This window comes from Lonchura striata, chromosome 15 (assembly GCF_050655825.1).
Source record: "Lonchura striata isolate lonStrDom1 chromosome 15, ASM5065582v1, whole genome shotgun sequence".
NCBI lineage: Eukaryota > Metazoa > Chordata > Aves > Passeriformes > Estrildidae > Lonchura > Lonchura striata.
Genome location: NC_140717.1, coordinates 11,177,103 through 11,192,733, shown reverse-complemented (window position 1 = coordinate 11,192,733; position 15,631 = coordinate 11,177,103). Strand labels below are relative to the sequence as shown.

General features: G+C 45.6%; 2 protein-coding genes across 22 annotated transcripts in view; both read left to right on the top strand.

The window, feature by feature from the left end:
* EP400 (E1A binding protein p400) overlaps positions 1 to 5,902 on the top strand; it is a 54,266-nt gene extending 48,364 nt beyond the window's left edge. For 19 of the 21 annotated variants that reach the window (XM_085593142.1, XM_085593140.1, XM_085593149.1 and 16 more), the window contains 4 exons: positions 89 to 219; positions 651 to 818; positions 1,517 to 1,594; positions 3,386 to 5,902. In XM_085593142.1, the coding sequence (XP_085449268.1) occupies positions 89 to 219; positions 651 to 818; positions 1,517 to 1,594; positions 3,386 to 3,658 (650 nt within the window). In that variant the 3' untranslated portion in view covers positions 3,659 to 5,902. The remainder of the gene's footprint in view (positions 1 to 88; positions 220 to 650; positions 819 to 1,516; positions 1,595 to 3,385) is intronic. The other 2 variants (XM_085593146.1, XM_085593154.1) reach the window with 1 other exon arrangement.
* Positions 5,903 to 7,058: 1,156 nt separating this feature from the next.
* Positions 7,059 to 15,178, top strand: NOC4L (nucleolar complex associated 4 homolog). Its single transcript, XM_021544570.4, has 15 exons — positions 7,059 to 7,169; positions 7,356 to 7,479; positions 7,585 to 7,691; positions 7,981 to 8,088; positions 8,226 to 8,375; positions 8,927 to 9,026; positions 9,326 to 9,360; positions 9,464 to 9,514; positions 10,031 to 10,142; positions 10,769 to 10,829; positions 11,379 to 11,489; positions 12,727 to 12,890; positions 13,239 to 13,321; positions 14,071 to 14,184; positions 14,490 to 15,178. The coding sequence occupies exons 1-15, from the start codon at positions 7,074 to 7,076 to the stop codon at positions 14,604 to 14,606; spliced, it is 1,533 nt and encodes a 510-aa protein (XP_021400245.3). The 5' UTR covers positions 7,059 to 7,073; the 3' UTR covers positions 14,607 to 15,178.
* The last annotated feature ends 453 nt before the right edge of the window (positions 15,179 to 15,631 follow it).

Sequence of the window (15,631 nt, the reverse complement as noted above, 5' to 3'; positions counted from 1 at the left end):
GTAGAATCTGTGTGTGTAAGCTGTGATTACTGGGACTAAGCAATAAACTGAAGACTCTTACAGTTCTAATTATTTCTGTAATTTTCAGGAGGCCAGACAGTAGTTGCACAGCCACTGCATGTCCAGCAGCTGCTAAAACTCAAGCACCACCAAGCAGCACAGCAGCAGAAAGCCATCCAGCCCCAGGTTGCACAGGGACAAGCTACTGTGCAGCAAAAGGTACTATTGTCTGCTGTCCCATTAACTTGTGCAGTGGTGCTGTGGTTGTAAAGCTTTGGTTTTGGATGACCAGGACACCCCTAGAGAGTCAGTCAGGATTTCTAGGGGTGATCTTAGGTATATCTAGAGAAAACAGGTTCTCAGATGCTTCATTTTTTTCTGTAAAGTGGTTGATTGTTTGGTAGTTTTTAATAAGTGTATTGTTGTGTGAGTGTTGTGTGTAAGAGAGAAACTTTTCATTAATACTGTAATTCTGAATACTTGTGTACATGCATGAAGGCTTTCATCTAGTACTCATTTTTTTTTGTGGTTAATCCTGGGAAAATTATTTTTTAACAACTAAATGTAATTAATCTTTTTTCCCCGCATACCTGTTTTTTAAAGTACACTTATCTTTTGTAGTCATTGGTGCCTTTTTTTCTCTTGTGCAGATAAATGCTCAACAGGTTACGGTCCAGACCCAGCAGCAGACTTCACAGCAGCAAAAAGTAACTTATGCTACACAGCCTGCCATTAAAACACAGTTCTTAACAACTCCAATTTCCCAAACCCAGAAACCAGGTGGAACCCAGCAAGTGCAGGCCCAGATTCAGGTACAGGTAACACAGGTTTACACCCTTAAACTGTACTGGGACTGGAGAATTGTAAAGACAACAGGTGAGGTAGAATTCAGCACCCACTCATTTTAATTCTAGTCACACATTCATTTAAATTGACTTTTCAATAAAATTCACTGGTGCTGCATATGTGGCCTTTCAGCTAGTCATAGCTGTGAGCTGCAAGTTCACCTTTCCTCTTTGAAATAAAATAATTGAGTCACTCCTTTTTATTAGGCATAGGATTCCATACTGTGTTTACTGAGGAAAATTCAGCCAGAATTGTTCCTGTTTCTGGTGCTGCCTCACAGCCTAATCTCTGGTAGCTTAGAGCAGGTGACAACTCACTTTTTTTTCTGCATAACTGAATCAGCCTAACCAAGGAAAAAGAAGGGGGTTAGGAATTGGAAGCCTTACTCTTTCAAAAATATATCCCAGATAATGTAACGTATTAGAACTCATGTGCATCCTTCAATTTTCTAGGTAGTTGGAAGGAAATGACTCTGTTGTAGTTAAAATTGAAAATATTTTTCTTCCTCCCCTAGCTAAGTTCTTCTTTCCACTGATCTAAAATGTTTCATAAACATTCAGCCTCACAGAAAATGCCAAGCTACAACTTACCTTGAACAGGCCTTGGTATTTTGCTGCTATCAGCAGCTTTTTATTTTGATCCAATCTTTCTTTATTTCATATCACTACAGGTTGCAAAACTCCCACAGGTGGTCCAGCAACAGGCTACTGTTGCCAACATTCAGCAGATGGTTTCAGTTTCCCAACAGGTAGGTTTTGCTCTTGTCAAATATAGCACTAAAAACATGATCTTTAGAAAAGCTCATGTTTTTGCAAAGTGTGTATTTTTCACGTTATGTGTGGCATAGGTAGTATTTTTGAAGGATATAGCAAGTGCCTTTCTATAAAACTAAGTCTTGAATACTGAATCAGCTGAGGTATATTCTCTGGTCTAAAACTTTCATAGATGTAGCAATGTTTGCTCATCACTGTAGATAAGCTGACAAACAGATTTTTAACTGTTTTCTAGAGCTGAAAGGATGTTTAAAAATTGGTTTCTGGTGATGTATAGTCAATACAGCAAATAATTGAACTAATGAGCACCATCTGAGCTTTTCACACAAAAAATGAGGACAAATTGAAGGTTACAGGTTGTTTTGTTTTAGTTCATAGAGCCATGCCAAGTGCTCTGTAAAAGGCAGGATGGTGTGGTAGCTGTTCCAAATGTGTGCTGGTAACAGACTGGGCTTGGGCAGGAGGAGCTCAGGTGGTTTGGTTCTCCTTCCCTAATGACTAGGCAGTTTAATTAACACTCTTTAGATCAATCTCATCCAGATCATTAGCAACAGGCCTAACTTAGGCAGTTGGCTGGCAGGAATTATTTAACTTTGGAGGGTGGATGAAGTTCTTGACTTTGGTACACAAAAATCTGGGCCTGCCAGTATTTAATCTGCTACAGTTCACAGTGCAGTGTTTTAGTGCTGAATAAAATCTGTGACTGTTTATCTTAAAATGATGATAAAGTGGTGTAAGCTGTCTGATAACCACCTCAGATGTGAATGCTTCAAGGGCAAAGTAGACAGCAGGAAGTAGAAATCTCGTTAGTCAACACAAGTTGAGTTGTCCTCTGTAGTTAGGAAGAGCTCTTAGATCATTTTCAAAAGTCATCAACGGTGGCATAACTCTGTGAGTTTGAGTCTGTGGCAAAAAGACAAACAGTTTCCCTCCCATGTACACTAGTGACTTCAGTGGCAGTAGATTTAGGCCATGATAAGTATTATTTAAACTATGTTCTTTATATGTATATGGCACTATTTTTATCTTCATTTTTAGTGCTTCTCATTGGAATCCTTTTGGATCATTCAAGAGTTAATTTCCTCTGGAGAAGTCCTTGTAGCTTTGTTTTACTTCTGCATCTGACAAAGGCAGTTGAAGCTGCACGGTTTTCATTACCTTGTCTCCTGAGCAAGGAGATGTTGATTTTTTTTTTCTCCCTTGCTCTGGGTACAGCTATGAAAATCAGATGTCTGGATGGAGTTCAAACTATTCTGCCATAAATTGGCAATAGAGACTGGCAGCTGTAGTCTGAAAGGGCAATGGCAGAGACTGGTGGGAAGCCTCAGGGGCTGTATTTATTGTCACAATATGGGTGCAGAGTCAGCATTTTTACCTCTTTGGTCCTCTGGCTGTCCCTCTGTTCTTTTCCCTGCTCCTTCACTTCTGCAATACAGGAATTTTTCTATATATCTGGTGGGGTTTCTATACCTTTCATCTGCCTTCTGAATGTATCTGAGGGCATGTCCTTGGATTTGCACTGCAGAGACCTGAGTTACAGGCATCTTGGCTCTGAGTTCTGGTTTCTAAGGCTCTAGAAGATGTGACAGAATGGTGTTTCTCTGACACCACAGAGCCTGTGTTCCCAGAATCATTGTCTGAGATGTTTGTCAGTTAAGAGAGCAAATACCTAAAGAAGCAGGATTCCTTCTGTAGAGCAGAAATGTAATGACTGCTCAGTTTAATGCCAAATCATTTTGTAATTGCCTTTTCATCCTGATGTGTAGGTACAAGCTCAGCCCCAAACTGTGACCCTTTCTCAGACGACAGCAGGTCAACAGCAGGTTCAGGTGATCCCTGCAACCACTGCTACTGCTCAGGTCGTGCAGCAGAAGCTGATCCAGCAGCAGGTCGTGACCACAGCATCTCCCCAGGTTCAGGCTCCAGGTGTACAGAACCCAGCCCAGACACCAGCAGCACCTGAAGCCCAGAGTCAGCAAGCAAAAGTACAAATGAGGACACCGACTGTCAGACTAAAGGCACCTACTAAACCAAGTTGAACTATTGCAATAAGAGATAAACACAGTATTTTGTGTTTGCTGAGACAAGTGAGAAGCTACTCCAAACATCCAAATGAAGACAAAACACCTCTTTTATTTTTTTTTTAATTTTTTTTTTTTTTTGTAGCAGAAGGTTTCTTGCTGGTGAACATTTAAACATGAAAACTTACATGTAACTTCAGTGTATTAGCAACTGTTTAGCACTCAATCTCTGTACAAGATACATTCTGCCTGTGTTCTCTGTGCTCATTCAAACCAGATAACGCAATCATTACTTAGGTTGAAATTCTGCCCAGCTTCTCAAAAGTGAAATGGTGATCTGCCATAAATGTCAGTAACATCCATCTGTGTTTGAATACCACACCTGCCTGTGGGCATGTGCAGCTCCTTGCTGCAGTTCGGTGTGTGCTCAGTACCCACACTGAAGCCACACAAAGAGCCAGGTGTAGTTGGTACAGCACAGTATTTTCCATCTGTACAAAAGCTCTGTGTTGTTCTTTCCTGTGGTAAACGCCCCTGGAAAATCTAACACAGACTTGAAGTGCTCCCTGCAAAATTTAGCCAATAAATGTGAAAACCTGTAAGTATATGTAATTAAAAAGGAAAAGGTTTCATTCTCCATTTTTGTAAGTCTTTTAAAATGTTTGTTAGTAGTTTTTGTGTACAGTTTACTGAATAACCCAACCCGTGTGCTCATTCTCATATTTCACTTTAAAATAATGGGTACCTTAGGCATGAGCTGAGTAAATACTGTGTTGATAGTAAATGTGTATTAAAGTGTAGCCCTTTTTTTTTTTTTTTTTAAAGAGTTGTTCAGTAGATACAGCTAAACAGATGATCCATAGCTGTTTCTCATGGGATTTCTGTCACAAAAAATCTCCAGCTGATAAAATTGAATCTCTCAGTTTCATTCTGCTCTTGCAACATGTTTAAATGTTCAGTACTTTTTACACGGCTTTCAGCTTGGGGGGTGGGGGGCTGGGGGAAGGGGAGAATAGTGAAATGAAATCTAATACTTAATTCTTCAACTGTGTAAAGAGTAAGATCTAACTTTTGTACTATTCTTTTACTAAAGCTAACGATGAATGTATCTTCAGGTGGGTATTTTGGATGTGAATAGAGCGTGGCCTCTTCCTCCAAATCAGTTTGCCTTATTATGGAGAAAAAAAAAAGCAAAAAGCTGCATAGAACTGTGGGGGGTTACTTTACTTTTCTTGCATACAATGAATAACAGACTTTGCAAACAGCACTGAGTGAGGAATCAAAAAGCCCATGGTGGCTTGAAGGGATTTATTTTACTTTGGCCGTAAAACTGCACAAAGTGTAAAATCCAGACAAAATTAGAACATTCCTTTTCTGAGATGGTTTTAAAATTATTTTTTTCATTCTGTGATCTTTTTACTCTTTTAGGAAAGAAGCCTATTTAACAGCAAGAAAAGCAAATACTTTGTTTTTACCTCTGTATGTCCACACTTGTTGGTACCTGGCAATCCACATGGCTTAAACAAGAAAGAATTCTCAGCCAGCTCCTCTGTGTTAGTTGTGATAGGTACAGCCAATTCTCTTCAGATTACAAATGTAAACACTGGCTCAGGCAGCGTTCTGACTTTTTTATTTTATACCTCTTTTGTCCTGCATACTTTTTTTCTCAGACCCTCAGGTGTACAAATACAAGGGCATTTTGGGGTTTTTTTTAAGCTGTTTTTGCATGCAGTAGTATTCCCCTGACCCTGCTAACCCCTGGCGTGTGCCATCCCCTAAACTTCACAGCCAGCCATGGAGCTGGCGTTGCTGACAGCAGAGTAGTTTAAAATGCAAAGCAGATGCAGTGGTAATGGAGAGTGACACTGTACAGTATAGCCTCGCTCATCCAAAAATATTGCTTAGCTAGCCCCAGTTTCACTTTTAAGTGTTTAGCTTTTATGATGTGCATGAAAGTTGGGGTGGGGGGGAGCAGTTCCAGCAGTGGGAGAGCTGTTGGCTGCGTTGTTGTGCTGGTCTGATTTGGTGTCTAAAGAGGCGATTGTTTCTTGTTTAGGTCAGTTGATGAAGATAAAAAGTCACCATCTTTTTTTTTTTTCCTTCTCATTTTTTTTTTCCTTCCTTTCGATGTGTCTTTCTCCCAGGAGTGTGTTAGGAAGTCAACCTGTACATAAGTGATGAACATTTGTACTCGACCCAGTAGGATGATAAGGAATAGTGCTGTATCCTACCTGAAGGTGTAATAAAGTGTACATTTTTATACCGCTGCCTCGCCGTGTACGTTTTTATACGGCCTTCTGGACCGGTGCGGGTTACGAGGGGGGCGGCCCCGGTCCGGATTGCGGTCCCGTTCCCGATCGCGGTCCTGGTCCGGATCGCGGTCCCGGTCCCGGTCCTGGTCGCGGTCTCGATCGCGGTCCCGGTCCGGATCGCGGTCTCGATCGTGGTCCCGGTCCGGATCGCAGTCCCGTTCCCGATCGTGGTCCCGGTCCGGGTTGCGGTCCCGATCCCGGTCCCGGTCCAGATCGCAGTCCTGTTCCCGATCCCGGTTGCAGTCCTGTTCCCGATCGCGGTCCTGGTCCGGATCGCGGTCCCGTTCCCGGTCCGGGTTGCGGTCCCGATCCCGGTCCCAGTCCCGGTCCAGATCGCAGTCCCGTTCCCGATCCCGGTCGCGGTCCTGTTCCCGATCGCGGTCCCGGTCCCGGTCTGGATTGCGGTCCCGATCCTGGTCCCGGTCCCGATCGCGGTCCCGTTCCCGGTCCCTGTCCCAGTCCCAGTCCCGGTCCGGATCACGGTCTCGATCGCGGTCCCGGTCCCGGTCCCGATCGCGGTCCCGTTCCCGGACCGGGTCGCGGTCCAGGTCCCGGTCCCGTTCCCGATCCCGGTCGCGGTCCTGTTCCTGATCACGGTCCCAGTCCCGGTCCGGATTGCGGTCCCGATCCCGGTCCCGTTCCCGGTCCCAGTCCCAGTCCCGGTCCGGATCGCGGTCTCGATCGCGGTCCCGGTCCGGATCGTGGTCCCGTTTCCGATCGCGGTCCCGGTCCGGATCGTGGTCCCGTTTCCGATCGCGGTCCCGGTCGCGGTCCGGATCGCGGTCCCGATCGCGGTCCCGATCCCGGTCCCGGTCCCGATCCCGATCCCGATCCCGATCCCGATCCCGGTCCCGTTCCCGTTCCCGGTCCCAGTCCCAGTCCCGGTCCGGATCGCGGTCTCGATCGCGGTCCCGGTCCCGTTCCCGATCGCGGTCCCGTTTCCGATCGCGGTCCCGATCGCGGTCCCGGTCCCGGTCGCGGTCCCGGTCCCGGTCCCGGTCCCGGTCCCGTTCCCGATCGCGGTCCCGATCCCGGTCCCGGTCCCGGTCCCGGTCCCGCCCCCCGCCGGCCCCGCCTGCGGGCGGCGCGGCCGCGGCTCCTCCCCTGCGCTGCATGCGAGCATGGCGCGGGAGGCCGCGCTCGCCGCTTGCCTGGAGGCCGTGCTGGGCAGCCGCTCCAGCGCCAACCGCGTCTTCGAGCTCCTGGAGCCGCTGGCGGTGCGGGCCGGGCCGGGCCGGGCCGGGCGGGGGGAGCGGGCTGAGGGAGGGCCGGGCCGGGCCGGGGCGGGGAGCGGGGAGCGGGCTGAGGGAGGGCAGCGCCGGGCCGGGCCGGGCCGGGGCGGGGAGCGGGCTGAGGGAGGGCAGCGCCGGGCCGGGCCGGCGCTCTGACACGCTGCTCCGCAGGGCCAGGAGGAGCCGGAGGACATCGTGAGCGCCGCCAGGGCCTGCAGCCGGCTGTTCGGGGCGCTGCTGGAGCGGCGGGAGCTGTTCGTGGGGCCGCTGCCCGAGCAGGACGCGTCTCTGGGCGGTGAGCGCGGAGCGGGGCTCGCGGCGCTGCGCGGGACGGGCGCGGCCCTGCCCGAGCCCGGCCTGTGCGTGTGTCTGTGTCTGTGTCTGTGTCTGTCCCTCGCAGAGAGCTACAGCGCCCAGGACAAGTACAGGATATGGATGAGGCACCGCTACCGGGACTGCGTGGCCTGCCTGGGCGAGCTCATGGGCCACGAGGCCTTCCAGGTCAAGGTGGGTCCTGAGCCCGCTGCTGTTCACGGGGTTCCCGTGAGCTATCGCTGTATCGCTGTATTTCAATATGTGTGTTCTAAGATAGCATTGATGCTCTGACTCACCTTTGCTCACCAGTAGTGAGCATGCAGCTTTCTCAGGAAATATTTCATTCTTCTTCCTCTTGAAAGTACCTCGTTTGGGTTTGACCCCTGGTGTTATTGTTTAGGTGGGTGTTTTTTTTTTTGGGGGTTTTTTTTTGTTTTGTTTTTTTGTTTTTGTGATGTTGCTTTCTTCTTTTTTTTGTAAGGAATTGGCACTCTGCACACTCATGAAGTTTGTCGAATTGGAGGCACAGTATCCATTGATCAAAATAGAGTGGAAAGGAACTTTAACTTTTCCATGTGACCTTCTTAAGGTAAGCTGCGGAACTGAAAAGTCCCTCCTGTCAGTGACCTGATGGCACATGAACTCATGTGCCCTCGGCCATCTCACTCTGTGCTCCAGTGCTGTGAGAGGCTGACTTGTTGCTTTCCTTTCCAAACGCTTTGTTAGGTAGTTGTTGATGGTTTGCTTCCCACCACCGAGGACGCCTCACTCCTGATCTCCCGCTTTCAGGAGTACCTGGAGTATGACGATGTGCGGTACTTTGTCATGAAGGCTGTCACTGCCAGCATCGGGCAGGTCATGCAAAAGACAAAGGAGGTAACAGATTTTTACTGCTCAGGTGGCTCTGGATGAGCTGCTCTGGCTTGTGTATCTTGTGTGTGAAGCAGGGACTAATTAGTAGTGTATGGAAATATTTAGAAGCCAGAGAAATGAGTGTGCCCACTGAAGGCATTGGTATTTTTCTTATGTGTGTCAGTATGCCAAGACTGGCTTTACTCTGAAAGTATTTCAAGACACATACTGTTCTTTCTGGTCTAAGCTCTAGCTTCTGTTTTACCCAAATCTTCACAGCTTGAGTGACACACAGAGAACTTTTAATTCTGTTTACTGTGATGCAGAGGAAGAAACTGTTTCTTTCATTGGATCCACCAGTTTTGTTAAGCTTGAATAAGTACAGAGATAGGTTTCATGTTGGATAAACAAGCAACAGTACTCCAGAGAATATACCAGTGTGTAGTTTAGTCATCAACATTTTCCCTTTTTCTTTCCTGAATATATTCAGTACTTGGAAACAGGGCAATATTGAAACCCAGCATCTTGCTGATGTGAAACTTGCTTCATGTTTGTTTATATGCTTTTTTCTTCAGAGGCCGCTGCCTTTTTACCAGCAGAATGTATTTTCCCTTATCTCACCCATTAACATGCCAAACAAAGAGTCTGAGATGGTCAAATTTATGGTCAAACAAGGTTAGTAAACTCTGCATGATAAACTGTGTGTGAAAATAAAAATCAGATTAAGATTTCTAGCATGTAAAGACTTTATTATTGTTTGCTGTTAAAGAATGTCTGCTTCTTTGATCACTGTGATTCTAACAGTCTTAAAAATCCACATCCCTACATCTACATGGGGGTCTGTTATGACCTTGTATAAAATTAAGTACTTCAGGCCAAATTTTTAGAGCATCAAAAGGTTAACTTAAAAAGGGTCATGTTAATTTTTTGAATATCCATTTCAAATTCAACATCTGTTTTCCCTTTCTTCTTAGATAACCATGAGGAGTTGAAACTTTCAAGGCTGCAGGTAACTGTTCATTTGGTGCATTAGAACTGAAATTTTGTCTGCTTAAAACAGAGCATTATCTGTACCAGTGTGTTTAACTCACTGTTTGCAATTCTGTTTTAAGGCACACAAACAGGTGTTTGAAAAAATGTGGCTGACTTTTTTGAAGCACAAGGTGAGTGTTACTTTTGCCACTGATCTGCATTGCTCTTTAATTTAAGGACTCCTGATCCTTAGCAATTGTGTCCAGCCTTGCAGGAAGGTGCTGGTAGGACCCCAGTGTGGGGTGGGAGCAGCCCAGTGACCATTTCTGTTGGATCACTCTGCCGAGAAGCATGACTGCTTTTTCTCTTTACTCTCAGCCTTTTTCCCTACCTTAAACATCTCTGCCTATAAGGGTAATCTGCAGCATAACAACCTCTGCTCACAAACTGAAGCTTCCCCAGCCTTTCTCCTGGTGATTTTCCCCATCTGAGTGATGACACTGTTAGTTGTGAGCACCTGCTTCTTGAATGAACTTCATTGGTGTCACTTGTAAACTCTCCCATTTGGGAACTGCTGCTGCAAGCTGTTCTGTATTTTTCTGGCACGTTCCCTTCTGCTTGTGCATTGCCTTTTTGAGCCACAGGTTGCTGCTGCTATCTGAATTCTCCCTGCAGTGCTTCTTTCTCTGTTGTTTTGTCCTTCACAGCTGCCCACTGGCCTTTATAAAAAGGTTCTTGTCATTCTGCATGACTCTGTGCTGCCTTACATGAATGAGCCCACTCTCATGATGGACTTCTTGACAGTGGCCTATGGCATAGGTGAGTGAGAACAGCCTTTTATCCTTTGTGGCACCTCCAGCATGGGACAGATGGACTTGGAAGCTCTGGTGGGTGTAGCACCACGACCTGGCTGGTGGAATAGGTGTACTCCTGGCTGGGATGGAGCTAAGGAACTAGGGTCAACTCCATTGTCCCTGAAAGCGAGAAGATTTTACTTATGCTTGTCAATGTCATTGCTCCTTGTGTGTAAGGAAAATCATATTTAAGGCTTTGGGGAAGAGTAGAATACTGGAGTGATTTAAGTATAGAGTTCAGCCAGTGCTGCTGATCCAAACACAGGATCCACAGATTCCTGCAGAAATGTCCTTTTTGAGCAGACCTTTGCCTCGCCAGTGTGACTTTGTTGAGGAATTAGAGCAGCACATTTTTGTGTCTCAGTTGTTGAACATTTGTTCTACTAAACTACAGCTTAATCTTTGTAAGAAACTTGGGAATCTCTGGAAGGCTGTAGATGGAATTGTTTCACTTTTCAGCCATCACACTGGCTCTGATTTCAGCTATTGAGTTTTGTTTTCCTTCTGGGAGATTATATTACAGAAAAACCCTGAAGATTATTTTTTTTCTAGTTATTTTTATTGTGTTGATATCTGCCTGTTTTTTTACAGGTGGAGCAATCAGTCTTCTAGCCCTAAATGGGTTGTTTATTTTGATTCATCAGCATAATCTGTAAGTAAAAAGAGTATATTGTTTAAAGGAACATGGGTTTTTGCATTTATATCTTTATGTAAGAGGAATTGAAATGGATTCACCACACCTTCAGGCTTTGAAACTCCCCCATGAGAAAGCCAGACTGCAGAAGAGGCTCAGGCTGTTGGGATGCTGAGCTTTTATGTCTCTCTGATTTCTTTTACAGCTGAACCTAAATAGTCTCTTCTATAGACTGTGGTAGCTCAGCACGTAAAAATCAATTTCCATTGATCTGATTACAGAGTGAAGCCATGGTCTTTGGTGTCCCTTTCACTGCATCCTGTACCGTTTGCAGTCACTGGACATGGCTTCACACCGTGAAGATGGCTGGGCACTGCAAGAGTCATAAATTCACCTTGCAGCTTGTTTTCAGGTGGTGACTGTAGAGGGAAGCCTAAGAGAGCTAAACAGAGCACAGCAGTGGGCTGGGGTGCTCTTAATGAAAGCACAAAAACATTTAGTTCCTCTGTACATCGCTAATGGATGTTGTATTTTTCCTTTTTTTCTTTTTTTCCTTTTTTTCAACAGGGAGTATCCTGACTTTTACAAGAAGCTGTACAGTCTGTTAGACCCTTCCATCTATCATGTGAAGTACCGAGCTCGCTTTTTCCACCTGACTGATCTGTTTTTGTCCTCATCGTAAGTAGCATCTTTATTATGTGTGCTCACATATTTTTCTCCTGCTTTTCTATTCTTGAGCAGTCTCCCACATGTCTGGATTTAATGTATTCAGTGTGCCTGCTGGATTAGATACATTCTTATGGAGAAAACTGAATCCAAGACTATTATTGTAGTCTTGTGTAATTTTTCATGTGCTATTTTTGAAGATTTGCCTCACAGCCATAGATTTTCAGAAAGGAAGAATTGCAGTTAGTTATCAGAGTTTGAGCTGCAAGTGCTTATGGATGTGTTTTTGATCTCTGTTCCACTTTGGGTGAAAGTGATGAATTTTCTGTCTTGCCTTTGTAAAAATGGAAAAGTAAAATTTGCAGGCTTTTTATAGATTACAAAGCTGTTGATAAATGGATGGCTTTTTGCAGACATAAAGCACTGAAATGTGAAGTGTTTGACAGTCTGTCTTGATGTTGTCAGTTCATTGTACATGGGGAATAAACTGGATAGGCAGCTGGTCATACAGTTGCTGTCATATATTATAAAATAAACCAACAGTAACACAGCACCAGGCACTTCATATCCAACCCCCTTGTATTCCTGGTGTACTTCGGAGAGAGTGACAAGACCTGTGGGTTACTTTGTTGAGCCTTGCAGGTGTAGTGAAGCCTGAGTGACTGAAAATTGTCATTTTCATCTCAATTCTTCTGATGTGAAGAAGGGGCCTAAATGAGTTGGTTGCTGTTAGAAATTTGCATTTTTATCATTAAAAAGAAAAAAAAAGAATTATGCAGCACATTTACACTACATGGGAGCTTTATGTTCCCATTAACAGCTGCAGTGCTTGGAAATGTTATGTAAATTTAACACCATGGCCTGTGTATTAATTAAACCCACAAAATGACATAAGAAGAATATAATTAAGGTTGCCTGGCCAAGCACTCAGTTTATGAAAGGACTGAATAAAGTTTGCCATGAGAATGGCCGTGTATACGGGCTGTGCTTGGCAATGGTGCCACATGTCAGGATTGAATCTCACAGTGATCTGAGATTATGCATGCACTGAATGTAAATTCCCCAAAAAATTTGTTCCGGTGAGCACACAACACATCGCTGCTTAAAAGTGAGATTCCTAAAGCTTCTCTTTCCTCTATAGCCAAAAAAGCCTGATGAGCCCCCTGATCTCGAGGTGCTGTTAGGGTGGCAGAGGCTGCTGGCTGTCCTGCCAGGACTCAGGCTGTCCCCTGCTGTCCCCTGTCCCCAGGCACTTGCCGGCGTACCTGGTGGCAGCGTTCATCAAGCGGCTGGCCCGGCTGGCGCTCACGGCCCCTCCCGAGGCTCTGCTCATGATCATTCCCTTCCTCTGCAACCTCTTCCGGAGGCACCCCGCCTGCAAGGTGCTGCTGCACAGGCCAGGAGGGCCAGCAGGTGAGAGGGCAGCTGTGTTATGCCTTCAAGGCAGCATAAAGAGGAGCATTCCTCTGGAGGAAAAGGGGAGATTGCAGTTCTGAGGTTTGGAAGGATCCCTTTGGTCCTGTCCCTTGAGTTTGTGAAAGGTCAGCAGGCTCCTGCTGTTCCAAGTGCCCTACTTTGCTCTTTAAAAGTAACATGGGCTGCCAACAGTGACTCTTGGGTCATGCTGGGATTTGTCATTCATTCCCATAAATTACTTGGGAAGGAGCAACTCTGGCTGCAGCACTGCTCTGGGCCTGTGTTCCCTTTGGGGTTATGGACATCACATAGAAGGTATTAGCTCTGGATCTCCTATTTCCTTAGATATGTCAGAAGATCCATATATTATGGAGGAGGAAGAGCCATCTGAAAGCAGGGCTTTGCAGAGTTCTCTCTGGGAGATTCAGGTATGTCATCCCAAAATGAGCATCTGGGTCTCGTATGGGTCTCTTCCATGCTTGCTGCTTCCTTGACATATGTTGGCAGTGGACAGTCCCTCTCACAAGAGCCTGCTTGACCTGTATCTTGCAAATGAGATGAGTTCTTTTACTCTGCATCATTCTCTATCCTAGCAGAGCATTCCATACACTGGAGAAAGGTATGCTAGTTAGTGGGTGGCTTGTGAGCACACATTAGAACTTGCAGTTCACAGTTGAAACAGACTAAATAACTGCAAAGGTACCAAACTTCTCATTTGCTCTGGAGGGGAGAGAGGAACTTGGTGAGCACTGATGGAAGTGAATTGAGTAGAGCCAGGTTGTCCTCTAGAAATGGATGAGGGGTTTGTGTAGGGGGCTGAAGCAGCAGCAAGAATGATGTGCAGGAGCTGGAATCCTGGAGAGCTGGAGCTTAGGTGTGGCATGAAGGCACTGTGAGGTGGGAGAATTAGGTTATGCAGTGTAGGCATGGCCTGTGGATGAATTTGTCTGAGCTGGATGTGACCATGTGAGAGGAGCCTTTGACATGTTTGAAAGATGCCTGAAATTAGGATTTTGGGAAGCTCTGTTGTAGCATGGTACAGCGACCTTGGATCTGATGGAATTTGGTGGTCACTACGGGTCTGACCAACAAATGGGCAGACTCCTGTGTGGGAGTGCAGATGGATGTGTGTTACCCTGTACTTTTAGATTATCTCCCATTTGTCTTGCTTTTTCAGTCTCTCCAGAACCATTATCACCCAGATGTGGCCAAGGCAGCTGCTGTCCTGAACCAGTCCCTGTCTGAAATGGAGGATGACATATCAGGGCTCCTGGAGCTCTCAGCTTCTGAGGTAATGCTGCTGTGCCTTTGTGAATGACTGGAACCAGAGGAAAGGAGGTTCTGGATGCAGCAGCCATGTTCTGTTCATCTGCCTTGCTGCTGGGGAGGCAGCTACACTGACTTGGTTACCCAGAACCAGGGCAAACCAGGAAAATGGTCTGCTAAATAACAGCATGAGCAACAGTGGTGACATGGTGGCTTTTTTCTTTGAAGTGTTTATTTGCTGGATGTTTTAAGACTTTAGAGAGTGCAGTGTTATTGGGGTGAAGAGCCTGTACTGAGTTTTGATGATATTTTCTGTTTTTTATTTTGTAGCTTTTTGATAAAGAAGTAAAGAAAAAGGCTGTTGATGTGCCCTTGGAGTTTGAGCAAGTACGAGGTTTGTTTGGGAAGAAAAATGATATTTTTGCAGAACACTTCAGTTTAGACTGATGCCATCTCTTACCAAAACATGTCTGTCAGGAGCTGGATCTTAAGGGCACACAGAAAGCTCCCACGTGCTCTCCCTGTGAGGAGAGCTGGACTGCTTGAGCTGCAGCCTTCTTCAGAGCCCCTTGCCACTGCCCCTGGATGAACTTTGCTGTGTTTCTCACACTTGCATACTGCCACCTGATATTTGGGAGGGATTTTTCCTTGGAGCAAGTCTTTCTGCATTTGTTCATGGCTGGGATCCCAGTCCTTCCCCCAGAGCTGCTGGTGACCAGGGGCTGCATCAACAGACATCTCACTGCTACTCCATGGGGCTGAGGGGAATTGCATTCTCTGACTGCTCTTGTTTTTCAGATGTTTTACTTTTATATGAGAGCTGACAGCCTGCTTGTAATAAATGTCTTCAGTACAGAAGTGGAAATACCTGATGTATTATAATTATATTTTTATATGCATTTTTAAGCTTGTCTTCAGAGGCATGTTTATCTTCCATGTACTCAGCACTCCCACATTCAAGGCATTGAAACTGGTTTGTCTAACAACTCAGAAGATACTCAGTAAATCCATCTAGCAAACGTTGCTGGTGTTCCTTCCTGTACATCCATCTCATGCACTAAGGTTGCTGGATTCCAAATGCTCGTGAGCTTTGGAAGTGAACATAATCCTGGTGCCTGCTGTAGCCAGGGAAGCCAGCTGATGTGCAGTGGGAGGCTAATCCTTGAGTTTTGCTTCAGAATGATAAGCAGCTTGGTGTGGTTTTGCTTGCAGCCTGCATGTGTTTTAGGGGCTCTAGCTAGAGTGTATCCAAGGGGTAATAACTTTAACTCCACTGTTACTGGATGCTTTTGTTAATTTTTCATATACTTCCAGAAGTCATGCACAAATTCCATATTGATGGGGTTCCCCCCAAGGTTTTAAGTATGAGATAAACTCATTATAAACAGCACAGATGAACTCAACTTTTTTAAAACTCATTTTCAACAACTTAATGTTACCTTCTTAGATTTAAACTCTGCTTGCATAATTTG

Excerpts from the sequence above, each read along its gene's own strand:
- NOC4L (XM_021544570.4), top strand. The coding sequence starts at position 7,074 with ATGGCGCGGGAGGCCGCGCTCGCCGCTTGCCTGGAGGCCGTGCTGGGC. Across the intron at positions 9,027-9,325 it reads CAAATTTATGGTCAAACAAG|ATAACCATGAGGAGTTGAAA; the intron begins GTTAGTAAACTC and ends CTTTCTTCTTAG. Across the intron at positions 13,322-14,070 it reads GTTCTCTCTGGGAGATTCAG|TCTCTCCAGAACCATTATCA; the intron begins GTATGTCATCCC and ends TTGCTTTTTCAG.